This window comes from Salmo salar, chromosome ssa01 (assembly GCF_905237065.1).
Source record: "Salmo salar chromosome ssa01, Ssal_v3.1, whole genome shotgun sequence".
NCBI lineage: Eukaryota > Metazoa > Chordata > Actinopteri > Salmoniformes > Salmonidae > Salmo > Salmo salar.
This window is the reverse complement of record NC_059442.1, coordinates 91,526,498-91,554,229: the sequence shown is the minus strand read 5'-3', so window position 1 is coordinate 91,554,229 and position 27,732 is coordinate 91,526,498. Positions and strand designations below refer to the sequence as shown.

The following is a 27,732-nucleotide window of genomic DNA, read 5'->3' as shown; positions in this document are numbered from 1 at the left end:
CCACCAAGTTTAGCCCTCACCAAAGTCAGATTTACTATTAGAAAAGTTTGATTACCTTTGCTGTTCTTCGTCAGAATGCACTCCCAGGACTTCTACTTCAATAACAAATGTTGGTTTGGTTCAAAATAATCCATAGTTATGTTCAAATATCCTCTGTTTTGTTCGTGCGTTCAAGACACTATCCGAAGGGTAAAGAAGGGTGACGCGCCCGACGCGTTTCGTGACAAAAAAAATCGAAATATTCCATTACCGTACTTCGAAGCATGTCAACCGCTGTTTAAAATCAATTTTTATGCCATTTTTCTCGTAAAAAAGCGATAATATTCCGACCGGGAAACCCTGTTTTAGTTCAAAGAGAGAGAAAATAAAAACATGGGGTCGCCTCGTGAACGCGCCTCAGTCTCATTGTCCTCTGATAGACCACTTACCAAAGGCGCTAATGTTTTTCAGCCAGGGGCTGCAAAGACATCATTCAGCTTTTTCCCGCCTTCTGAGAGCCTATGGGAGCCGTAGGAAGTGTCACGTTACAGCAGAGATCCTAAGTTTTCAATAAAGAGAGTCAAGAAGCCCAAGAAATTGTCAGACAGGTCACTTCCTGTAAGGAATCTCAGGTTTTTGCCTGCCATATGAGTTCTGTTATACTCACAGACACCATTGAAACAGTTTTAGAAACTTTAGGGTGTTTTCTATCCAAAGCCAATAATTATATGCATATTCTAGTTTCTGGGCAGTAGTAATAACCAGATTAAATCGGGTACGTTTTTTATCCGGCCGTGTAAATACTGCCCCCTATCCCTAACAGGTTATAGTAGGACAACCATCTCTGCGGTACTCCCCCAATTAGGCCTTTATGATAGAGTGGCCAGACGGAAGCCAATGCTCAGTAAAATGCACATGACAGCATGCTTGGAGTTTGCCAAAAGGCACCTAAAGACTCTCAGACCATGAGAAACAAGATTCTCTGGTCTGATGAAACTAAGATTGAACTCTTTGGCCTGAATGCCAAGTGTCACGTCTGGAGGAAACCTGGTACCATCCCTACGGGGAAGCATGGTGGTGGCAGCATCATGCTGTGCGGATGTTTTTCAACGACAGGGACACTAGTCAGAATCGAGGGAAAGATGAACGGAGCCAAGTACAGAGAGATCCTTAAGGAAAACCTGCTCCAGAGCTTGAACGTACACCTTCCAACAGGACAACAACCCTAAGAACACAGCCAAGACAATGCAGGAGTAGCTTCGGGGCAAGTCTCTGAATGTCCTTGAGTGGCCCAGCCAGAGCCCGGACTTGAACCCGATTTAACATCTCTGGAGAGACCTGAAAATAGTGGTGCAGCGATGCTCCCCATCCAAACTGATAGAGCTTGAGAGGATCTGCAGAGAAGAACGGAAGAAACTCCCCAAATACAGGTGTGCCAAGCTTGTAGCGTCATACCCTAAAATACTCGAGGCTGTAATCGCTGCCAAAGGTGCTTCAACAAAGTACTGAGTAAAGGGTCCACATTTTTTTTGTTGCTTTGTCATTATGGGGTATTGTGTGTGTAGATTGATGAGAAAAACTAACAATTAAATACATTTTAGAATAAGGCTGTAACTTAACAAAATGTGGAAAAAGTCAAGGGGTCTGAAAACTTCCTGAATGGACTGTAAATCCTTTTACTGAGGATTATCTGTTAAGTGAATCCACGTAATGGTCAACAACACTCACCTTGAGAGACTTCACAGCCTGTCTCACCTCCTGAATCTCTTTCTCTCTCATCTGGATTCTATGTTTGAATTTCTGCTGTGTCTCCCTCAGCTGCCTCTGTAGAGAAACACAATAATCAGGGATGCAATCTAGTCACCTTTCGGCGAAATTTGCCGTTTTGAATCCAAAATAGGTGACCTACGTGATTTGTGTAGATCCGATGAGAAATTCTTGGGCGAGGGGCTTTGGATCAATACTGGCTGTATGCGAACGAGTGATGTGCGTTTGGAGCAATACTTGCTGTTTGCCAATCGTTCACATAACAACAGAATGCAGCACGTGACTGAAGAGAGAAGAGACAACCAATTTGCTCGTTACCACATCAGCACGTGCTCTGGAAAGACAGCGGGAGAGTAGAAAGGCAGTTTGCCAGTTAACTTACAGCAGCGCGTCCCCTGAACGATAACAAAGAGGTAGGGGAGAAGCCTGACTATGCAGATGGGGGCGAGAAAGTGATGAAGCGTACTTCATGAACTGTAACCGAAAAAAACAACTGGCATTTGTAAAGTGTGAGATGAGGGAGAAAGTGTGGTGGAACAAGTATTGTTAGCATTGTTAAGTATCTTGCTAGCTGGATCAAATTATCTGTTAGCTAGCCAGAGAAATGTTGAGCAACAATAGCCAACTTAACTGATCAAATAATTGAGTTTATGGTGAGAAACTTATCTGACTAATAATGTCAGACAGCTACTGTAATGTTAGTTAGCTAGCTAACGTTACAACATCAGATGAGCAAATGTTAGTAACCAAACCAATTCGGTATAGTATTAACTGGTAACGTCATATGACTCCTTGCCGTTCCTCAAGTTATAACACGTTAGTTGCTTACTGGACCCTGGCAATCTGTGTGAAATGTTAATTAACTAGCTAACGTTACTATCTGTGAATTAATGTTTTCCCTCTACAGTATGTGGTTCATTTTCAGAATGAGAGAATTAGGTGAAAATGAGGCATGCTTGTTAAACAAGTGTAGCTGGAGCTGGGCCTGGTTTAAGCTGGATGTCACTATTGAGGTGAAAGGAACACCACATACTTTCCCTATTTCTCACCTTTAAAATACAGTGGATAAAAAGGGATATGCCAGGTGTACTCTCTGTCTGAAAGAGATCAATTATGCCAACAAAGGGTATCTTGCTCTCCTGGCACATTGTAGGACAGATGTCCACAGGCAGAAAGTGTACAATGTAATAATGTGCAGTGTAGCCCAAAAATATTGCTTTTGTTGTGTTGGACTTGACAGTAACACTTGTGAGTGAGGATTATAAAACATTTTACTCAGTGAACGTTATTTTTGCGCACATGTAGCATTGTGCACTTGATTGATGTCTACTATAGTGGCCACTATAATAGAGCAAAAATAAGTGCAATATTTATATATGTGTGTGTTATAAATTCTATTATAAAGGCTCTCATGGCTAACTGCAATATAAGTGTATTGTTTTTTTCTCAGTAAAGTCTAAGCAACAAATAAATTGCTTTCTTTACATTTTTTTAGCCGAGTTAGGATCACATGAACCACTTATTTCTACACACAGACTGATCATGTAGATCATATTCTTTGTTGTTTAATTAGTTAAACCCTGCATTTCCTCCTAGCAGGGATTTTTTTGCATGTTTCAGTGCAACAAAAAAAAACGGTCACCTTTTTGGGTCTTCACCAGTTTGCATCCCTGAATAATAATAATAATCAGAATAACAATAATTATAACAATGATGACAGTGATAATATTAATATGATGATGACTATGACAACAACAACGATATTGATAATAACATGAATAATAACAATAATAATACAAGCTACTTATATTGGGCTTTTCAAGGACCCAAAGTCACTTTACAATTCTAGAGAAGAAACAAACAAAAATGTCAACAAAACAACATGAAACCAAGAGTAGGTGGTAGGACTCATGGAAGGGAAAGAGTATGAGTGAGTGAGCAGGTATTGTGCGTGTGTATGTGTGTGTGAGTGGGAGAAAGAGTGTGGGCCAGACATACCAGACAGGACTTGACAGCTTTGAGTTTCTCCCAGTACAGGAGTCACAGGCCACATCTCCAGGTCCAGCATAATAGTGAACAGGATGAGCAGCTTGGAGTCGTGTCTTCTTCAGATTCTCTACCAATTCAGCCAGCAGAGGGTTTCTGTTCAGAACAGGCCTTGGGATGAATGTCTGTCTGCACTGGGGAAAGCTGTAGATACCCTTATGATCATCCTGATCAAAGCAGTCCTTAATACAGCCCATACAGTAGCTGTGTCCACAGGGAATACCCAAAGGATCCTTCAGTAGATCCAGACAGATGGGACAACTGATGGAATCCTTGGATTTTGCCATGTTGGATCTGACACTACCAGACTGAGCAGCTGAGTATAAAGAGATACTTTCTGTTTCTCTAGGAGTGTCTGTGCTTATAAATGGGAATATTTCCTGGTTAAGTAGGTGTACTCATACCTTTACAAGGTGTGGTGTTGGACAGAGGCAAGGAAGAGACCGCTGTGATTGTGATTGGTCTACCAGGGGTGGCTGTGAATGGGGAAGACAGGAGTATTTGGACTGGAGTCCTGCCTCCATTCTTCAAAATCAGAAAACTGTACGTATGCAAATTAACCAGACTTGATCTTTACACATTTGTATCATGACAGAATGCATTCAAAACAATCACATTGGTCTGGGAACAGGAGACGTGGTTTCTTGCAAAAAAATTAAAACCCACACATATATATCACAAAGAATGATTAAATTAATTAAACACAATAGTACACTTCAAATCACTTGACACTAATACTTGTTGCATATACATTTGTATTTATTATACAAAATGTAAATATTTCACAACACTGACATGTGAAGTCACAAAAACAATTAAATAAGTCATCTCATTGCCAGTGCATTAAAAAAAGCTTTCTTAATAACAATGGGTGTGAATCACCAGTTCATATCTGTGCAGTAGTATTTAGTACCTTTTCAGAATTCTGATCTACAGCATTGAGGAATTGGATGAAGTTATGACTGAGGAATGGTTAGCTGCTCCTAGATCTGTGTCTGAGGAAAAATGTCTACCCAGAGGCAGTATTGACAACTTGGACAGGACCAGACACTCATTATTCAACCAGACAGTTATGATGCCAAACAACATTTTTATGACAAATAATAATGGTGCCGAGGGGATAGCTTCCGTTTTACGGGCTCCTAACCAATTCTGCTATTTTGTGTTTTTGTGCAATGTTTTTAACTTATTTTGTACATAATGTTGCTGCTACCGTCTCTTATGACCGAAAAGAGCTTATGGATATCAGAACAGCGATTACTCACCTCAAACTGGATGAAGATTTTTTCTTGAATAAGTCTGACGCGAAAGATATACTTTTGCTCCCGGACCAGGCCCAAATCCCTGTCATTCGCATGAAGAAAAGACGGATACAGGGGACGCAGATCCGGGTGCCTTGTAAGAATTCGTCGGCCTGTGTGTATCCCGCCTCCAACCTCCGTTAAATTTGCCAATGTGCAATCACTGGAGAATAAACTGGATCAGCTCCGCTATTGACTATCCTACCAACAGAACATTAAACACTGTAATATCTTATGTTTCACAGAGTCGTGGCTGAACAACGACACGGATAATATAGTTGGCTGAGTTTTCCATGCATCGGTAGGACAGAACAGCCAAGTCCGGTAAGACAAGGGGTGGTGGTGTGTGCCTATTTGTCAATAACAGCTTGTGCGCAATGTCTAATAATAAAGGAAGTCTCGAGGTATTGCTTGCCTGAGGTAGAGTACCTCATGATAAACTGCAGACCAAATTATCTACCAAGAGAGTTCTCATCTATATAGCCGTCTATTTACCACCACAAATCGATGCTGGCACGAAGACCGCACTCAACGAGCTGTAAAATGCCATAAGCAAACTAAAAAATGCTCATCCAGAAGTGCCGCTCCTAGTGACAGGCAAACTTAAATCAGTTTTACCTCATTTCTACCAGCATGTCACAAATGCAACCAGCGTAAAAAAAATCAAGACCATCTTTACTCCACACAAAGGGACGAGTACAAAGCTCTCCCTCGGCCTCCATTTGGCAAATCTGACCATAATTATATCCTCCTGATTGCTGCTTACAAGCAAAAGCTAAAGCAGGAAGTACCAGTGACTCGCTCATTACGGAAGTGGTCAGATGACATGGATGCTCAAGCCGACTCTTTTCTCTGTATACATCAATGATGTTGCTCTTGCTGCTGGTTATTCTCTGATCCACCTCTACGCAGATGACGCCATTCTGTATACTTCTGGCCCTACTTTGGACAGTGTTAACAAACCTCCAGTCGAGCTTCAATGCCATACAACACTCCTTCCATGGCCTCCAACTGCTCTTAAATGCAAGTAAAACTAAATGCATGCTCTTCAACCGATCGCTGCCAACACCCGCCCACCCGTCTATCGTCACCACTCTGGACGGTTCTGACTTAGGTATTTGTAGTTGTCCACATATTCTAGGTGTCTGGTTAGACTGTAAACTCTCCTTCCAGACTCACATTAAGCATCTCCAATCCAAAATTAAATCTAGAATCAGCTTCCTATTTCACAACAAAGCATCCTTCACTCATGCTGCCAAACATACCCTCGTAAAACTGACTATCCTACCGATCCTTGACTTTGACGATATCATTTACAAAATAGCCTCCAACACTCTACCCAGCAAACTGGATGTAGTCTACCACAGTGCCATCCGTTTTGTCATCAAAGCCCCATATACTACCCACCACTGCGACCTGTATGCTCTCGTTGGCTGGCCCTCGCTTCATATTCGTAGCCAAACCCATTGGCTCCAGGTCATCAACAAGTCTTTGCTAGGTAAAGCCCCGCCTTATCTCAGCTCACTGGTCACCATAGCAGCACTCACCCGTAGCATGCGCTCCAGCAGGTATATTTCACAGGTCATCCCCAAAGCCAAAGCCATAGCCATACTTTGGCCGCCTTTCCTTCCAGTTCTCTGCTTCCAATGACTGGATTGAAATGGCAAAATCACTGAAGCTGGAGACTTACATCTCCCTCACTAGCTTTAAGCATCAGTTGTCAGAGCAGCTTACCGATCCTTGCACCTGTGCACAGCCCATCTGTAAATAGCCCACCCAACTACCTCACCCCCATATTGGTATTTTTTGTTGTTGCTCTTTTGCACCCCAGTATCTCTATTCGCACATGCATCTTCTGCACATCTATCACTCCAGTGTTTAAATGCTAAATTGTAATTATTTCACCACTACGGCCTATATATTGCCTTACCTCCCTAATCTTACTACATTTGCATTTGTGTTATTGACCATGTTTGTTTATCCCATGTGTAACTCTGTTGTTGTTTGTGTCGCACCGCTTTGCTTGATCTTGGCCAGGTCGCAGTTGTAAATGAGAACTTGTTCTCAACTGGCCTACCTGGTTAAATAAAAGCTGAAATAAAATAATAATGCTACAGGACTGGTTTTGCTAGCACAGACTGGAATACGTTCCAGGATTCATCCAACGGCATTGAGGAATATACCACCTCAATCACCGGCTTTATCAAGAAGTGCATTGACGACGTCGTCCCCACAGTGACCGTATGCACATATCCCAACCAGAAGCCATGGATTACAGGCAACATCCGCACCGAACTAAAGGCTAGAGGAGCGGGACACTAATCCGGACGTGTATAAAAATATCCTACTATGCCCTCAGACAAACCATCAAACAGCAAAGTGTCAATACAGGACTAAGATTGAATCCCACCTGGACAAAAGGAACACCTATGTAAGAATGCTGTTCATTGACTACAGCTCAGCGTTCAACACCATAATGCCCACAAAGCTCATCACTAAGCTAAGGACCCTGGGACTAAACACCTCCATCTGGATGTCCTGACGGGCCACCTCCAGGTAGTAAGGGTAGGAAACACCACATCTACCACACTGATCCTCAACACGGGGGCCCCTCAGGGGTGCGTGCTTAGTCTCCTCCTGTACTCCCTGTTCACCCACAACTGCGTGGTCAAGCACGACTCCAACACCATCATTAAGGTTGTTGACGACACAACGGTGGTAGGCCTGATAACCGACAACGATGAGACAGCCTCTAGGGAGGAGGTCAGAGACCTGGCAGTGTGGTGCCAGGACAACAACTTCTCCCAAAACGTAAACAAGACAAAGGAGTTGATCGTGGACTATAGGAAAAGGAGGGCCAAACACACCCCCATTCACATCGACGGGGCTGTAGTGGAGCGGGTCGAGAGTTTCAAGTTCCTTGGTGTCCACATCAGCAACAAACTATCATGTTCCAAACAAACCAAGAAAGTTGTGAAGAGGGCACGACAACAGCTTTTCCCCTCTCAGGAGACTGAAATGATTTGTCATGGGTCCCCAGATCTTTCAAAAGTTCTACAAAAGCATCCTGACCATTTGCATCACCTCCTGGTATGGCAACTGCTCGGCATTCGAGCATAAAACACTACAGAGGGTAGTGCGTATGGCCCAGTACATCACTGGGACCAAGCTTCCTGCCACCCAGGACCTATATACTGGGCAGTGTCAGAGGAAGGCCCCAAAAAATTGTCAAAGACTCCAGTCACCCAAGTCATAGACTGTTCTCTCTGCTACCGCCCGGCAAGTGGTACCGGAGCACCAAGTCTAAGTCCAAAAGGCTCCTTAACAGCTTCTACCCCCAAGCCATAACACACAAGTCATCAAAATGGCCACCTGGACTATTTGCATTGACCCCCCACCCCTTTTATTTTTTACACTGCTGCTACTTGCAGTTTATTATCTATGCATATTCACTTTACCCCTACCTACATGTACAAATGACCTCAACTAACCCGTACCCCCTGCACATTGACGCGGTACCGGTACCCCCTGTATATAGCCTCGTTATTGTAATTTTATTGTGTTACACTTTTTACTTTAGTTTATTTAGTAAATATGTTCTTAACTCTATTTTCTTAAAACTGCATTGGTTAAGGGCTTGTAAGCATTTCACGGTAAGGTCCACAACCGTTGTATTCAGCGCATGTGACAAATACAATTTGATTTGATGACAGAAGAATGCAATCCTGTATCTCACCACCAGAGGGGCAGAAACATTTATACTGCAGGTCTACAACAACCACAGAAACACACTCGTTAATTAATTACATTGTTTTGTGGTATGAGACCTCTAGATTAAAAGTGAATTACTAGCTAGGTTTCCATCCAAATGGCGGCAGATTTTTATGCACACATTCTAAAATCCACTTAAAAGAAATGTGCAGTTTCCCACCAGAGATGTGTTTCAATCAAATTGACTTGTAGATAAAAGTCTGTGTGTGATGACGTAGGGCACATAAAATTGACTTTTGCGGTTAAACTCCCATGTACCGAATAAAACGAATACAAGTCCATTGCATTCAACTCAAAAACATTTTGTTAAATAGCAAATGTGCCCACTCTGGTATGGGCATGTGCGCTCAAGCCAACAGTTTGCAGATGCAGTGCGGGTATTCCATATGATGGTTAATATAGCAATATTTGCACATGAAAGTGTTTCCACTAAAAAGGTTGGATGGAAACCTGGTTAGTATTATCCTTTTCTTTTGGAATTAAAGAGCTAAATATTCTGGTCCATAAGAAATAGATATATCCATAATGCATTCCTCCTCTAAATATTATTTTGTACATTATCACTAGACTTAGTTTGTGTAACACATAAAACAGACCATGGTTGTGATCATCCATTTCCCTTTTGTTGAGTCAACAGTTTGTAGCAAAGTCTTGTCTATCACTACAATACAGTAATAGTACCAGAAACGTGACACTGCTTGAAACTTTACTCTCTCACACATACAGTGACATGCATGAGTAGATTAAAATAATTGGAAAATGAAGACAGATTGGTTTAAACCAATGCAAGCACCTCCATCAGAGGCATTCCTCAGGTAGCCAGGTTGTACAGCTCCCATGTTTGTCATGCTTGTCTGTTTGTCACATTATTCACTTCACAGAGTAGGGTGAAATTGCCCCTAATCACTGAAGAAGGTCATGTGTTTTTTCCCCTGTAATGGTCAAGTTTAGGACTTGAGGCGGGAACGCTGATCCTAGATCTGTACCTTAGGGCAACTTCAACCCAGAGCAACAGATTCACAGTACAGACTGTTTTGAGTCCTGTATCAACTCAAGCTAACAAGACTGAGAGGGAGCAGGGTTGTATGAGTGAGAGTAGACACCTGAACTGTCCACAGAGGAGTGCTTTCCTCTGTGTAAAACAAACAAATGGCAACTTGACGACACATCTTTACACCTGATCAAATGGTTTTCCTATTGTAAAAAAAGTCCAGTATTTATTTCTCTTAGGGCTAAATCCTATCTTGAGATCAAATATTCCATTGACATGAATCCATGATTTACACAAACGGCAGTTAAATCGCCGTTACGTGGTGTTTCAAGATAGGACTTGTCCCGAAGAGAAGTAGTGATTGTTATGGTGATGTTTTAGTGTACCAGATGTATCGTCATGACAATGGCCACTATGTTGGAGGTTTATCCTGGAACAATAAGAACCCTCAGAACACTGTGCACCTCTTGCCCCTCTTCTTGACGGGTGGGGGGCACAGCACAGCACGGATGGCCTCGTCAAATACCGTCTTCAACCCTCGCTGGGTCAGGGCCGAGCACTCCAGGTACTTCACAGCACCTGACCACCACACACAAACAAACAAACATCTTTATTACACATCTAGAATCAAATTAAGTATTTTATCAATTACTTCATCTGAAACTTAGTAAATAGATGAAGGGCTTAATTGCCAAAATCTCGCACTATCCCTTTAAAAAAAAGGTACAGACTCAGAAATATGACATCAAGCACAGAGGGTCACTTGCTGTTTGGGGCAATACCCTGTGAAAGTAACCTCCCCTTCCGCTATACTTCCATATCATATCCCCTAATCTTCTGAATGGGCTTCACGATTATATCATCACATTTGTGAAAACGCTGTAATTTATTAAATATACAGTACCAGTGAAAAGTTTGGACACACCTACTTTATTGTAGAATAATAGTGAAGACATCCAAACTATGAAATAACACATATGGAATCATGTAGTAACTGAAAAAGTGTTAAATCAAAATATATTTGAGATTCTTCAAAGTAGCCACCCTTTGCTAAGATGACAGCTTTGCACACTTGGTATTTTGTCAACCAGCGTCATTAGGTACAGTAGTAGGTAGTCACCTGGAATGCATTTCAATTAACAGGTGTGCCTCGTTAGACAGCTTTAAAATAAAAAAAAACAGGCGCAGCAGCCTCTCTCGCTCTCATGAAGCAACGCCCACCTCTACAAGTGCCCCGTCTAATTCAATAGCGTGGTTATATGCAAATACAAGAGGCCCCGTCTTACCCAATCACATCAATCCAAATAACCTTCGCGGAACCTTGGGACAAGCAGGCAGAAAGAAACAGAAAGATGTGACCGCAGTTCAACTGTTAATATCACAGATATACTGGTAACTACTCTCTTTCTTTGTTTATATGGCTTTAAAAAAAAAAAAATTAATCACTAAAAACTGTGTATTAAAAACGACCGGACTGAACAGTTTTTAATTCATTCTCCCTGCAACTAGCACAAAACCAATGTGCCTGATATGCAGCAAGTCCGTAACTCGTGAAAAGTGCCAATGTTAGGCACCATTATGACACCAGGCATAGTAAATTCGATCAGATGTATCCCCTACACACACACACACACACACACACACACACACACGTGAGAACAAACCAGATTAACCAACTCAAATCCCAATATGAAAAAGGTCCACCAAAGTCCTTGTCAATTCCCTGACAGACTAACAATGTGCAATGGAATGTTCACTGAGGATAGCTTGGGTTTTGGGAAAACAAAAACTTTCTCAGACGCTGAGATGGTAAAAGGATGCATGTGTGAAGATGCTGACACCTTCCTTGAAGGTGAACAAAAAGGATGAGCTCAGAGAAAAGATCAAACAGATCGCGCTGTCAGATTCACAGCAATGAGGAGAACTGAAATATTAGCTGAAGATTTAACTTCACCATTTGATGCGGCCATTCAGAATGCAACATGCATTTCATTATCTCTGGATGAAATCAACAGATAACACTGATAATGCCCAGCTTCTGGTGTTTGTCAGGTGTTATAATGAAACAAAGAAGGAATTCTGTGAGGAGCTGTTGGGCTTAACACATCGAGAAGCACACTCACAGGGAGAGGATATCCATGAGGTCATCAAAGGGATGCTGACAAAAAGGCGGATAGATCTGAAGTCTGTGGTCTCCACCACCACAGATGGAGCTCCAGCCATGACAGGAAGAGGGAGGGGACTGGTTGCACGTTTGAAAGAGGACCACCCTGACATCATGTCACTGCATCCTCCATCAATCTGTCCTGTGTGCCAGTCTGGGAAAATAGTATTCTGAGGTCATGACGACAATGAAACTGATCAAATTTTTGAGAGCAACATCATCCCTACAACGTCGCCCGAGGCATTCTGACAGAGGCCAATGCCAGTTGACTTACTACTGCACAACAATGTCAGATGGCTCAGCAAAAGCATGGTTTTGGAACACTTTTGGGGCATTCAGGAGAAAATCAAAGCTTTTTATTGAATCAGAGCAAAAGAGTGACAAGGCAACTCAGTTTGAGTTTTTGGAAGATGAAGATGGAAACAGTTGCATTTTTGACAGACATTACATCACACCTTAATCAACTGAATGTTAAGCTGCAGGGACGGGACAACACAGTGTGTGATATGATGACAGCAGTCCGGGCTTTCCAGGAGACAGAGGTTTCCAACCATGTATATTTCATCCAGAAGCTGATGGATAACTTCAAGGCACGCTTTGATGACTTCGCTGTTGGAAGAGAACTGCTGCTGCTCATCCAGAACCCTTCTTGGTCACAAATGTGACAAAGTTGTCAGAAGAAGCCAAACAGATCTTCAGATGGGTAGATGTTACATCACTGAAATTGAGTCGATTAAGCTGCAAGAAACTGTCTTTAAAGGAGCAGGCTGGTGATTGTTATCCTGTCACTTTCTGGGGAAAGACGGTGCCTGCAGCTGATGTCCCTGTTCTCAAGATACTGGCACTATACATCCTGAATGTGTCTGGCTCCACATACAGCTGTGAATCAGCCTTCTCCACAATTAACAAATACCGCACCAGGCTCCCCAATGAACACCTGCACCAGTGTCTCAGAGTTGCTCTCACACCATTTGTGCCAAAGTTCAAAGCTTTGGCAAGAGACAGAGTGAATTATACATGAATAGCCCACAGTAACATTCTGTGCATTCAGATAGTTATTTTTGTTCAACTCTCCTTTGTTCTTCAGAAAACATGCACTTTAATTAACAAAAAATGTAAGTTAATTCAAGACCCATGTACAATGGTTCACACTGCACTTTTTGCCTAGACAATTATGCAACCACTTTTGTTCTTCAGCAATGTTGCACATTTTCATTCGAAAGAAGTTGAAATTAATTCAAGTTCTTAGTCTCATTTAACGTATTTAATGTACATTTTATATAACAACATGTTTCCTAAGTCGTAGACGACTAGGTTTGTTACTACGCTGTACCACAGCGCCGATAAAGGACGATATCCATCCGGACATTTGCCACCTAGGACATTTGTGTCATTGGACCTTCTCAAATAGTAGTTGAGTACCCCTGCACTATAGCATAGCATATTAACCAAATCCAAATCTGCCAAGACCCCAAATCATCACACCGAATGTGACGTCAGAGTGCGCAGCTGAACACTGCATGCTGGAAATACTTGGTTTGTTATATTTGACTAAAACATAACCAATATTCGTTAAATATAAATACTGAACCTGTTTTAGTGTGGATTCCGCAACACGGTTAGCTTTTAACAGCTAGGACTGCTATTTCTTGTCCCGGAATCCCGCTTAACAGACAGGTTGAAGACTGCTTGACAGAGCCGCTAAGCTGCTAGCCATCAAGCTAACAAAGTTAGTCCCAGATGAGTTTTCCAATGGAGCCCTCGGTCTACGCTTTGTTTCAGGACAAACCGGATCACTCAGAGTTACAATGCGGCAATTGTTTGCTTGCCAAGGATTATAGGCTTGAGGTGGCTTCCTTGATCACGCATGTCGCCAGCCCACGTAAGAAACTGAGGAAAACTCAGAGTGGAATGATTACCTTTTCTACGCTGGTGGCTGGATGGCGTTTGCGCTTGTTGGATGCATCTCCGCCTTGTCGTTTGTCATTATCCGACTGGCAGGTGTTGCCCGGAGCTCCTCCATCTTATAGTCAAGTTGAAGGAGCACAGCAAGAGGAGCAAGGCAATCAACGATGGTCGCATGTCACGAGTCGTGGAAGCTAAAGACAGCTGCCTCCCACAAAGCAGTCTACACCCACCGAGAGGTCCGGAGCGGATACAAATAATGAATTGTTTCGCCGTCCAGGAGCTTGATCTTCCTGCACCTTCATCGCTGGGAGTACCGGTGTCTGCGGCCGCAGTGCCCACTCCTACGATTTCAAAGTCGACGTTGGCAACCTTCCGTCCCTGCTCTGAATTGAGTGGGCATCTCCATCTGTCGAAGGCCTGCACCATCCTGTGAAGCATGAGAGTGGGCGGATTTCCTCGTCCTTCTCGCCAGCCGTGATTTTGGGCAGCTCCATGGTAAGAAATGTGACTGTTCCTATCCCGGAGCTCGAGTAAATTACATTACTAAGCTGCTCCCGAATGTACTACATCAGGGCAAATTGAATCTATCGTAGTCCATGTGGGTTTTAATGACATTATGAAGGACAGCTCTGAACAGTTGAAACTGGATTTTAAAGAGCTGATTGACTCTCTGCTAGACACTAAAGAAATACCCATCATAACTGGCCCTGTGCCCTCAATGAATTGTGGCATGAACGCTTTTGCAGGGTTCTTTCTCTTCACAACTGGCTACGTGATTATTGCAGCTCAAATGGGTGTAACGTTTGTTGACAATTTCGATACCTTCTGGAAACAAAACACGTTTTATAAGGGCTGCGTTGAGACAATGACTTATCAATGGCCCAAGCCCAGCTCAGGTAATCCCTACCATTGTGATGGTGAGTTGTCATAATGCTTCAGCAAATGTACATTATACTAGTGGTGTTGGTAGACGCAATGTAAGTAACGTAATTTATGTCCCTCTAACTGCCTTGAATGCCTCTGCTAATCCTACAGCTATTGTATGCTGTAATCATGTTCCTATGAACCAGATTTATACTGTTAGCACTGAGGCGGTGTGCCCTAGTAGGACGTCCACTATGTGCAGCTCACCCTGCACTAACATAAATAACATAAGCATATCTACTTCTGCTAAGCTTCCCAGTAAAGCAATGATAACAAGGAAGCATCCCAGAAGAAAAGTGCTCAAAATAGCCCATGTTAACATATGTAGCTGAAATCAATAATTTGCTAGTAACAGATGACATTCATATTCTGATTATCTCTGAAACTCACTTAGTTTCTTTGATGATACAGTGGTAGCAATACAAGGTTAACAATGACAGAAAAGACAGAGATGCCAGTGGTGGGGGTGTTGCTGTTTATATTCAGAAACACATTCCTGTAAAGAATAGAGAGGATTTCATGTTAAATACTGTTGAAGTAATATGGCTACAGGTTCATCTGCCTCACCTAAAGTCCATTCTTGTAGGAAGCAGTTATAGACCACCAAGTGCTAACAGTCAGTATCTGGATAACGTGTGAAATGATAATGTATGTGATATAAACAGAGAGATATTTTCTGGGTGATTTAAATATTGACTGGCTTTCATCAAGCTGCCCACTCAAGAACAAGCTTCAAACTGTAACCAGTGCCTCAACTTGGTTCAGGTTATCAGTCAACCTACCAGGGTAGTTACAAACAGCACAGGAATGAAATCAACATGTATTGATCTTTACTAATGCTGCAGAAATTTGCTTGAAAGCAGTATCCAGATCTGTTGGATACAGTGATCACTATATAGTAGCCATATCTAGGAAAACCAAAGTTCCAAAGGCTGGGTATAAGAGGTCATACAATAACTTGTGTAGTGATTCCCATGTTGTTGATGTGAAGAATATTTGTTGGTCCGTGGTGTGTAATGAGGAGCAAACAGATGCTGCACTAGACACATTTATAAAATTGCTTATTCCAGTTACTAATAAGCATCCACCCATTAAGAAAGGTTGCAAGATCGAATCCCCGATCTGACAAGGTAAAAATCTGTCATTCTGCCCCTGAACAAGGCAGTTAACCCACTGTCCCTAGGCCGTCATTGAAAATAAGAATTTGCTCTTAACTGACTTGCCTAGTTAAATAAAGGTAAAAAAGAAAATGACTGTAAAAACTAAAATCCATGTGGATTGATGAGGAATTTTAAAAAATTGTATGGTTGAGAGAGATGAGGCTAAAGGAATGGCAAATAAGTCTGGCTGCACAGCCAATTGGCAAACGTATTGCAAATTGAGAAATTGTGACTAAACTGAATAAAAAGAAGAAACTACAGTGTGAAACAAAGATAAATGACAAAGAATGATAGTAAAAAGCTTTAGAGCACCTTAAATTACATTTTGGGAAAAAAGGCAAACTCCGCTCCATCATTCATTGAATCAGATGGCTCATTCATCACAAAACCAACTGATATTGCCAACTACTTTAATGTTTTTTTTCTTCCATTGGCAAGATTAGCAAAGACATGCCAGCAACAAACGTTGACACTATACATCCAAGTATATCTGACCAAACTATGAAAGAATTGTAGTATTGTAATTTTGAATTCCGTAAAGTGAGTGTGGAAAAGGTGAAACAATTATTGTTGTCTATCAACAATGACAAAACATCAGGGTCTGACAACTCGGAGGGAAAATTAGAGGATAATAGCAGACAATATTTCCACTCCTATTTGCCATATTTTCAATTTAAGCCTACTAGAAAGTGTGTACCCCAGGCCTGGAGGGAAGCATAAGTAATTATGTTAACTAAGAACAGTAAAGCCCCCTTTACTGGTTCAAATAGCCAACCAATCAGCCTGTTACCAACCCTTAGGAAAGTTTTCGAAAAAATGGAGTTTGACCAGATACAATGCTATATTACAGTAAACAAATTGACAATAGGGAAGGACATTCAACAAGCACAGCACTTACACAAATGACTGATGATTGGCTGAGAGAAATTGATGAAAATATTGTGGGGGCTGTTTTGTTAGACTTCAGTGCGGCTTTTGACATTATCGATCATAGTCTGCTGCTGGAAAAACGTATGTTTTATGGCTTTACACCCCCTGCTATATGGTGGATAAAGAGTTACCTGTTTAACAGAACACAGAGGGTGTTTTTTAATGGAAGCCTCTCCAACATATAGGAGAAGCTTCTTAAAAAAATGGCCACTTTAATATATGGAACACTAGTCACTTTAATAATGTAACCTTAAATGTTTACATATCTTGCATTACTCATCTCATATGTATATACTGTATTCTATATTATCTATTGCATCTTAGCTAATGCTGCTCGGTCATCGCTCATCCATATATTTATATATTCTTATTCCATTCAATTCCTTATTCCATTAGGTATTTGTTGTGGAAATGTTAGATATTGCTGCACTGTCGGAACTAGAAGCACAAGCATTTCGCTACACTCGCAATAACATCTGCTCACCACGTGTATGTGACCAATACAATTTGATTTGAACATAATCTAGGTAGAATCAGGAATTCCCCAGGGCAGCTGTCTAGGCCTCTTACTTTTTTCAATCTTTACTAATGACATGCCACTGGCTTTGAGTGGCATGTCATTATGTATGCGGCTTTGTGTCTATGTATGCGGATGACTCAACACTATACACGTCAGCTACTACAGTGACTGAAATTACTGTAACACTTAACAAAGAGCTGCAGTTAGTTTCAGAGTGGTTGACAAGGAATAAGTTAGTCCTAAATATTTATAAAAAACGTCAAGCATTGTATTTGGGACAAATCATTCACTAAACCTTAACTAAATCTTGTAATAAATAATGTGGAATTTGAGCAAGTTGAGGTGACTAAACTGCTTGGAGTAACCCTGGATTTTAAACTGTCATGGTCAAAACATGTTGATACAACAGTAACTAAGATGGGAAAAGTCTGTCCATAATAAAGTGCTGCTCTACCTTCTTAACAACACTATCAACAAGGCAGGTCCTACAGTCCCAAGTTTTGTTCCACTTGGACTACTGTGACTTCATCACATTTGTATTTATAAGAGGTATTGACATCAAATCAAAATCAAATCAAATGTATTTATATAGCCCTTCTTACATCAGCTGATATATCAAAGTGCTGTACAGAAACCCAGCCTAAAACCCCAAACAGCAAGCAATGCAGGTGTAGAAGCATGTTGAATGCACCAAGGTGTCTGTTTGAGCTACTGGCGCACAGCTCAGACACCCATGCATACCCTACAAGACATGCCACAAGAGGTCTCTTCACAGTTCCCATGTCCAGAACAGACTATGGGAGGCGCACAGTACTACATAGAGCCAGGACTACATGGTATTCTATTCCACATCAAGTAACTGATGCAAGCAGTAAAATGTGATTTAATAAACAGATAAAAATACACTTTATGGAACAGCGTGGACTTTGAAGCAACAAACATAGGCACAGACACATGCATACACACGATAACATACGCACTATACACACGTACACATGTATTTTGTATTGTAGATATGTGGTAGTGGTGGAGTAGGGGCCTGAGGGCACAGAATGTGTTGTGAAATCTGTGAATGTATTGTAATGTTTTTAAAATTGTATAAGTGCCTTAATTTTGCTGGATCCCAGGAAGAGTAGCTGCTGCCTAATGGCGATCCATAATAAATACAAATACCAATACATTAGCTGTTCCGAATGTGGGCATGGATGGAAAGACATCCACACAGACTGACCTATCTCCCGTGCCATGGCCAGGCCCTGGGGGTAGGTGATGGGGGACAGCTTCTTGTCCCTCAGCCTCTCCATGGTGTCCTTGTCGTCTCTCAGATCCAGCTTAGTGCCCACCAGGATGATGGGGGTGTTGGGGCAGTGGTGTCTCACCTCTGGGTACCACTGAGACACGCCACATACAGAGGGTAAAGGTCATTAGGTCAAACATGGAGATCAAGGCTGGGTAGAACAGAGCTATAGAAATAAAACCTCTAATCTGATCTAGGAAAATAGACAGCTTATAGGACTATTATGGATAGTGTAGAACAGAATAGCAGAACACAGTAAAATAGAATAAAACACCATTAGACACTGCTGAAAAATCTCACACATCCTTTAAAAACACCAAATCAAATTTAGTGAATCATCACTTTGAACCAGAGTCATATACAGAGAGAGTTTGGCACACAGAAATGTGTGTGATGTCATCTAAGAGCATCGTAATACTTTTGAGTTGAAACCACAATGGCCAAACTCTCTCTATATCAGGACTGTCGCTACAGAACATGAACCAGGGAGAGCTATAGATGCGCTTCTTTAGGTCAGGCTCGGCAGGTCCCCTGTTCCTGTGTCTGTGAGCAGGAAGGTTCAGTACTGACCTTAGCTCGGACGTTCTCAAAGGAGGCCGGGCTGACCAGGGAGAAGCATATCAAGAACACATCCTGGGGAGAACCATAGAGAGACAGACCTTAGGGTGAAACCACTGAGATCAACCAACCATGGAATCACCTGACTCATGGGACAGACTGGAAGAATAGCTCTTCTGCGATTAGTAGATAGCAAATCAATCCTTCACAGAAAGATAATGGGTTAGATGTTGTGTGTGTGTGTGTGTTACCGTCTGTGGATAGGACAGTGGTCGGAGTCTGTCGTAGTCTTCCTGTCCTGCTGTATCCCATAGACCCAGATTCACTGGTTTCCCATCGACCATCACATTGGCAGAGTAGTTGTCAAAGCTGCAGGGAGAGGAAACCATCTCTTTATATCCGGGTGCCAGCTTTGTGTATAGCGTAGACACCTAAAATACAGCTCTGCGTATAGACCTAAAATACACCTCTGTGTATAGCATAGACACCTAAAATACAGCTCTGTGTATAGCATAGACACCTAAAATACAGCTCTGTGTATAGCATAGACACCTAAAATACAGCTCTGTGTATAGCATAGACACCTAAAATACAGCTCTGTGTATAGCATAGACGCCTAAAATACAGCTCTGTGTATAGCGTAGACGCCTAAAATACAGCTCTGTGTATAGCGTAGACGCCTAAAATACAGCTCTGTGTATAGCGTAGACGCCTAAAATACAGCTCTGTGTATAGCGTAGACGCCTAAAATACAGCTCTGTGTATAGCGTAGACGCCTAAAATACAGCTCTGTGTATAGCGTAGACGCCTAAAATACAGCTCTGTGTATAGCGTAGACGCCTAAAATACAGCTCTGTGTATAGCGTAGACGCCTAACATACAGCTCTGTGTATAGCGTAGACGCCTAACATACAGCTCTGTGTATAGCGTAGACGCCTAACATACATCTCTGTGTATAGCGTAGACGCCTAACATACAGCTCTGTGTATAGCGTAGACGCCTAACATACAGCTCTGTGTAATAGTAGACACCAAAAATACAGCTCTGTGTTAAGCGTAGACACCAAACATACAGCTCTGTGTAATAGTAGACACCAAACATACATCTCTGTGTAATAGTAGACACCAAACATACAGCTCTGTGTAATAGTAGACACCAAACATACAGCTCTGTGTAATAGTAGACACCAAAAATACAGCTCTGTGTAATAGTAGACACCAAACATACAGCTCTGTGTAATAGTAGACACAAAAAATACAGCTCTGTGTAATAGTAGACACCAAAAATACAGCTCTGTGTAATAGTAGACACCAAAAATACAGCTCTGTGTAATAGTAGACACCAAAAATACAGCTCTGTGTAATAGTAGACACCAAAAATACAGCTCTATGTATAGTATAAATGTAAAATACAAAACACTACATAGAGGCAAGCAGACTTGCATCCATGCATTGTGTGTGTACTCACACAGTGGGTATGTACTCTCCGGGGAAGGCATTGGTGGTGTAGCTGATCAGCAAACAGGTCTTACCCACAGCCCTGAGAGAAAAATCATGGGAAAAGTAAAAGATCATTACTTGACACATTGGAAAAACAGAGCAAACTAGAATACCATTTGGCCCTAAACAGAGAGTACACAGTGGCAGAATACCTGACCACTGTGACTGACCCAAACTTAAGGAAAGCTTTGACTATTTACAGACTCAGTGAGCATAGCCTTGCTATTGAGAAAGGCCGCCATAGGCAGACCTGGCTCTCAACATAAGACAGGCTATGTGCACACTGCCCACAAAATGAGGTGGAAACTGAGCTGCACTTCCTAACCTCCTGCCAAATGTATGACAATAGAGACACATATTTCCCTCAGATTACACAAAGAATTTGAAAACAAACCCAATTTTGATAAACTCCCATATCTACTGGGTGAAATACCAGTGTGCCATCACAGCAGCAAGATTTGTGACCTGTTGCCTCGAGGGCAACCAGTTAAGAACAAACACCATTCTAAATACAACCCATATTTATTTTCCCCTTTGTACTTTAACTATTTGCACATAATATGACATTTGTAATGTCTTTATTCTTTTGGAAATTGTGTGAGTGTAATGTTTACTGTTCATTTGTATGGTTTATTATCTAGTTCACTTGCTTTGGCAATGTTAACATGTTTCCCATGCCAATAAAGCCCTTCAATTAAATGTTATTTTTGTAATAATAAATAAAGAGAGACAGACACACACTTGCTTTACTCACTGCTAGAGAAAACACAAGCCTAATAATGAGACCCTAAAAAAAGCTGCTGAGGTAGGTAGACTTCTAGGTAGGTGGTACTCAGTTTGTGTATGTCTGCTGTCTGTCTCTCTCTCAGGTTATGTATCACACAGACATATTGGCTTATTTTCACTTTGCCTGAGGGACTCCCTCACGCGCCTACTACCCCATCACTGTTATCGACAAACACACAACACAGGAAGGGTTGGTGACAGCGGTGTCTAGGAGTCTGTGTATCCAGTACATCAGAATGATATGAACAGATTGATGGTGGATTTGCAGGGTAGGAGGTCAATGGTCTGCGTAAGAATGAGTGTGTGTGGATGAACGGAGGGAGCAGTAGTGAGACAGACTGATAGTTTAAGTGTTATTATAAGACAGATTTGGGGTCATTGAGTTTGCTTGGCTGGGTTGGGGGTAAGGAGTATGAGGGAACTGGGAAAGAGGGGAGAAGGAGGGAGGCCACTAAAAGTATATTCTGGGTTGCTCTGGGAATTACAGATTAACAGATGAAATATTAATATATTACGCTAATGCTCTGATTGATTAATAACTCTTAGTTTTCACAAATCCTCCAAACGGGATTTGGCATTAGTAAGGCACTGTAGATATCAACATTTAGCCTAGGCTTAGGGGAGTTAAAGACAAAATCAGTCAGATAAAGGATCAATGCTTCCTGTAGTAACTACATAGACCTGCTGTATCTACATAGACCTGCTGTACCATCTCGCATTTTTCATACCAACTCCAAAATACTGTAGCTTACATGGTAGTAAATGATTGAAAGAAAATAAAAACGGAATAACTGAATAGATTCCTTCATAAAACATGGGAAGAAAGGGCTGTAAATTGAAATGATTATAAAACAACGCCTAGAAATTCCTTAGCCCGCATCAGAACTGATGAAGCCTGATTCCCGATGGCCTACAAGGCGAGTATGTTTCCCATAGCATCGCTACAGCCTGGGCGTTTTCTCAGCGTGAAAATACACAACTCCACATTTTACACATCCCGACGTCTCACATTATATTACAATCATCTCCCAAACATGACCGCATCGCTGGTCTCACGCACGCGCGCGCGCACGCACACACACACACACACACACACACACACACACACACACACACACACAGAATGAGGAAATTCTCTACGTTAATCAATGAGATTCTTACCCGTCCCCGACCACCACACATTTAATTGCTTGCATTTGCAAAGGTCTAGGCAGTTTCAGAAAGCCTACAGAAGTGGTTGCTGTATCTCACAATGAGCGCTAGCAGTGATTTAGATCAGAAACGGGTCAGTCCGCTCTGCTTTCGAGCCGCAGTGAAAGGGGTCGATGACGAGGGACGCCAGAAAAGACCGAGCGTACTTAAAGGGCCAGTGAGCATCAGAAGTCAATTTTTCCCTTTCTCTTGTTTGAGGAGTTTGTATTTTCCCCAGCGTTTCGACAACAACCATGGATTAAAAACACGGAATCTTTGTTCACAATTATGGCAAAAAATGTATGCAATAATTTTGAAATCCAACAATTGTTTTTATTGATAAGAAGCACAGTATCAATCCAAAAACTGCACTGCAAAACATATATTTTTTAAATACTACATTTACACACCATTAAATGTTTGATTTGTTGATTTGTCAATACAAGCTTAAAATATGATATGTAAATGAATCATAGTCAGTTATTGATTTCAGCGACTACATCTTCAAATCTGATATAGTAGCGTGTGAACACAAAAAAATGTATTACTTTCCCTGACTGGGACAGTCTCAGAGAAACTACACCCGAAGCTGCGGATATCTAGAGGTGAATATCTGTGCTGTTGATATTTTTGTCAACATTGTTCTCTGCAGACAGTGGGAAAGACCACATACTGTATTCTGCTGGGTTGGTTTGGATGGACTGAAGAGGAGAGAGGGTTAGGCAGGAGAGGAACACAATACATGGAGGATGGGTGGGATAGAAATGTTTGGGTCACTTTAGTGAGGATGTTTAGGTACAAGGTTGTAGGAGAGAGGTACATGAGACAGGGTTGACCTGTTATTTATTGGGACTGTAGTACCCTAGTGGTGACCCCTGTACTCAGTCCCTATATGATAATGGGAAGGGTCAAATATTTGATGTCAGAGGTCATAAATTACGGGTCATTTCTTAGGACTGTAGTCTCAAGACCACATATTGAGTGTCTCGGTCTTGTCTCGGTGTCGGATACTCGGTCTTGTCTCGTGTCGGATACTCGGTCTTGTCTCGGTGTCGGATACTCGGTCTTGTCTCGGTGTCGGATACTCGGTCTTGACTTGGTCTCAGACAGGGAGGACTCATCTTTTGTTCATGAGAGCAGAGTAAAAAACTCATAATTATTATCTTCGATTCAGTCACCTTTTGTAAAGCACAAAGGAGCAGTGGTGTAGTGGAGGGTATACGCAATACCCACATTTTTCAGTAGGCATTGCTTATACTCACTTCTTAATCCCTACTGATGTATATCAAAGTAGTGTAGTGGAGGTATACGATTTATCAATTATGTAGTACAATAGAGAAATCATTCACAAAGTAGCCTACACAATTGCAAAGCACATGAAATATATTCACATACATCGGTAGCCTACTTTCAGCTGAATATCATCTGCAGCTCTCAACTGGCTTTGGCATGGAGCAGTTCACAGAAGAATGACATCGGTAGCCGGTAGGGTAGAAAAGAGGTTTCAATGTATGATATCTACCAGTAAATGCTAACAATGGGTATGTAAACCAGGTATTGAAAAAGTTTAGTCTGAAGTGTTGGTTAGTAGGCTATTTGTGATGCGCAATTGTCATAATGCACTGTTTGCATCAGGTGTAGTGCATCAGGTGTAGTGCATCAGGTGTAGTGCATCAGTGTAGACATTGATGGGCCTGGGTGGACAGAGGCCCACCCACTAGGGAGCCAGGCCTTTCTGGCCAACCCGATCAGATTGATGTGGTTTAAGCAAGCATTGCTGTGGACTTAGACCATCACATTTTTGTATTTTTTTATATATTAAAATACAGTGTGATTTTGAGAGTAAAAATATTTGAAAACTCATTAAAAAATATATATAACAAAACATAGTATTTTTCTCACAGGGTGCCTTGGCTATAGCGCACCGGTCTGTGTAGACTCCGGTCCTGGACGAGACAGATGTTTTTATTCTGTTTTATTTACTGCACTGTCTATTAATTGTCCAAACCAACTGCCACTTTCCCACTCTATATTGCTATAGAATTTCCAAATGCCTTTGTATACATAATTCCCAAACATAATAATTAATGAAAACGACCACTGGTCGCTTGTCAGAATTATATATATATTTTTAAGTGTCATATTCTTCCTGGGGATGTATATTAACAGATTTTAATAAGATTTCATGTTGCTAAAATGCTGTCAGTTCCACTTTAAATGCAACAATGTTTATTTAAGTTATTTTCAAAGAGATGGCTAACAGCAAGTGGGCTGCAATAAAAAAAACACAGTTCCACTCATTAGATTATGATAATTTGAAACTTAACTTCTTGTTGCAAGTTATTATTGAAAAGGGAAATTCTAACAAATTAGGAACAACATCCTCTTTGTTAACTTAGGGCTAGGGCCCTTTTTTTTCAATTTCCATCCTGAAAGACGTGCCCAAAGTAAACTGCATGTTGCTCAGGTTCTGAAGCCAAGATATGCATATAATTGGTACCATTGGAAAGAAAACACTTTGAAGTTTGTAGAAATGTTACAATAATGTAGGAGAATAATACATAGATATGGTAGGAGAAAATCCAAAGAAAAATCAACCAGAATTATTTTTTTGAGAGAGAGACCATCTTCTTAGAATGGCAAGTATAAGGTCATATTGAAAATTAGCTCCCTGTATGCAATTCCTATGGCTTCCACAGGGTGTCAGCAGTCTATGTTCAAGGTTTCAGGCTTGTAACTTCAAAAACGAATAAGAAATATCAGTTTTAGTACAGGGACACAGTCTTGGAAATTCGTGTTTGCACGCGCTATGAAAACAGGACGCACCTGCTAAAATCGGTTTCCTATTGAACATACTTCTTTCCGTAACAAATATTATAGTATCTGAGGAGTAAATAGAAATGTATTTTGACTTGTTGAAACAAAGTTTAGGGGTAGATTTTCGGATTCCTTTCTCTGCATGTTGAACGAGTGGATTACGCAAATTGATGCCGCCAACTAAACAGACATTTTGGGATATAAAGAAGGATTTTATCTAACAAAACGACACTACATGTTATAGCTGGGACCCTTTGGATGACAAATCAGAGGAAGATTTTCAAAAAGTAAGTGAATATTTAATCACTATTTGTGAATTTATAAAACCTGTGCCGGTGGAAAAATATTTTGATGTGGGGCGCCGTCCTCAAACAATCGCATGTTTTCGCTGTAACAGCTACAGTAAATCTGACAGTGCAGATAGATTAACAAGAATTTAAGCTTTCAGCCAATATAAGACACTTACATGTACCTAAATGTTTAATATCCATAATCTGTATGATTATTTATTTGAATTGCGCGCCCTCCAGTTTCACCAGAAGTTGTCCCGCTAGTGGGACGCCTAGCCCTATGAACACCTGCTGCAGCTGCTGCAAACTAGCCGACAACAAAAGCTAGCTAGCTAGCTAAACCATGGGAAAACTACTGCTCGCTATTGCGCAGTGACCTGTTGGCCTTCAAGGCAGAAGTTTCCTTTCCTTTCCAACAAAAATGTAAGCGATTAAATCAGAACATTTAAAATAAAAAATTATTATTATTATTATAATCACTATTTTATGAATCCTTAGCCCTTCTCTCAAGGCGTAGAAGGCCCATTGTTCGACACTGTGTTTGGGTTAGTAATCATTTGTAGAGGGGCTCTATTTTCCCTCAGCATGCATTTATTCACTATTCTGAATGTCTAAAGAATCCATAAGTTGTTCTGAAATATGAACACAGAAATACTGGACATTTTGAACTCTTATTATGGTGGGGATTTAACAATATTACAATCATGGTCTTAAATTGGACTCACATTTTTCTGGTCTCGGTTTTGATTCGTCTCGGACCCCATATCCCCCTCTAGGTCTCGGTCTTGATTCGGTCTCGCACCCCATATTCCCATCTAGGTCTCGGTCTTGGACCCCATATCCCCCTCTATGTCTCGGTTGTGACTCGGTCTCGAACCCCATATCCCCTCTAGATCTTGACTCGGTCTCGCCCCCCCTCCGGTCTTGGTCTTGACTCAGATTCGATTTGCTCTGGTCTTGAATCGGTCTCGTTTTTAGGTAGTCTCGAACACAACACTGACTGTAGTGCAGCGGTGACCCCTACACATACACTACAGTCCGAAAGTATGTGTACACCTGCTCATTGAACATCTCATTCCAAAATCCTGGGCATTAATATAGAGAGAATGTGTTTCCACTGCAGAGTCCAATGGCAGCTCTAGCAGGGCAGACATTTGACAAACTGACTTGTTGGAAAGGTGGCATCCTATGACGGTGCAATGTTGAAATTCATTGAGCTCTTCAGTAAGGCCATTCTACTGCCAATATTTGTCTATGGAGATTGCATGGCTGTGTGCTTGATTTTATACACCTGTCAGCAACGGGTCCAGCAACAAAATAGCCGAATCCACTAATTTGAAGGGGGTTTGAAGGGAATGTCCACATACTTTTGGCCATGTAGTGTATGTGAGTATAGCTGGCTCTCTGGGCCTCATCCTCTCTCATGCTCTGAATCGCTGCCTCTCTCAGCCTCAGGTTCTCAAACAGAGACGAGATCTCATCCTCCTTATCCAGGATGGCCTCTCTGTGGTTACTGACCAGCACTGTGGGAGAAAATGTCACACTCATACAATCACAAACCAATGCAGACAAACACTGGGGAGATGTTTCATTCAAGTGGATGGGATTGTATAAGAGAGAGAAGGATAGGAGGGTAAATAACAGAAGATGGTTTATAGACTGGAGGACAGAGAGAGGAGAAAGAGATAGACAAAGAGGGAGAGTGCCAGTGACAGAGAGATTGACAGAGTGACAGAGAGAGAGAAGAGAAAGTCAGTTATTAGAATCATATTTCCCCAGGCAAATGTGATTCTTATTTGACAACTACACTGTACTTGATATAGGAGTTGTTTC

At 41.5% G+C, this 27,732-nt stretch overlaps 1 protein-coding gene across 4 annotated transcripts; it reads right to left on the bottom strand.

Moving 5' to 3' along the window:
- Nucleotides 1-8,693: 8,693 nt before the first annotated feature.
- On the bottom strand, nucleotides 8,694-22,935 carry LOC106610298 (ras-related C3 botulinum toxin substrate 3). 4 transcript variants are annotated; one of them, XM_045724415.1, is made up of 6 exons: nucleotides 22,763-22,928; nucleotides 20,784-20,855; nucleotides 19,568-19,685; nucleotides 19,329-19,391; nucleotides 18,689-18,852; nucleotides 8,694-10,434 (listed from the first exon to the last, which is right to left on the bottom strand). In XM_045724415.1, the coding sequence occupies exons 1-6, from the start codon at nucleotides 22,795-22,797 to the stop codon at nucleotides 10,374-10,376; spliced, it is 513 nt and encodes a 170-aa protein (XP_045580371.1). In that variant the 5' UTR covers nucleotides 22,798-22,928; the 3' UTR covers nucleotides 8,694-10,373. The 4 variants fall into 4 exon arrangements, with proteins under 4 accessions (XP_045580371.1, XP_014065053.1, XP_014065062.1 ...); XM_014209578.2 differs by having other exon boundaries at nucleotides 18,693-18,852; XM_014209587.2 differs by lacking the exon at nucleotides 8,694-10,434 and adding an exon at nucleotides 15,297-15,347 and having other exon boundaries at nucleotides 18,693-18,852.
- Between the last annotated feature and the right edge of the window lie 4,797 nt (nucleotides 22,936-27,732).

Bases quoted from the DNA above. Each gene is read 5' to 3' on its own strand.
- LOC106610298 (XM_045724410.1), bottom strand. From the start codon at position 22,797: ATGCAAGCAATTAAATGTGTGGTGGTCGGGGACGG. The intron at 20,856-22,762 runs GTAAGAATCTCA...TTTTTCTCTCAG, and splicing joins TGTGTGGTGGTCGGGGACGG to GGCTGTGGGTAAGACCTGTT. The intron at 19,686-20,783 runs GTGAGTACACAC...CTCTCCCTGCAG, and splicing joins GGAGAGTACATACCCACTGT to CTTTGACAACTACTCTGCCA.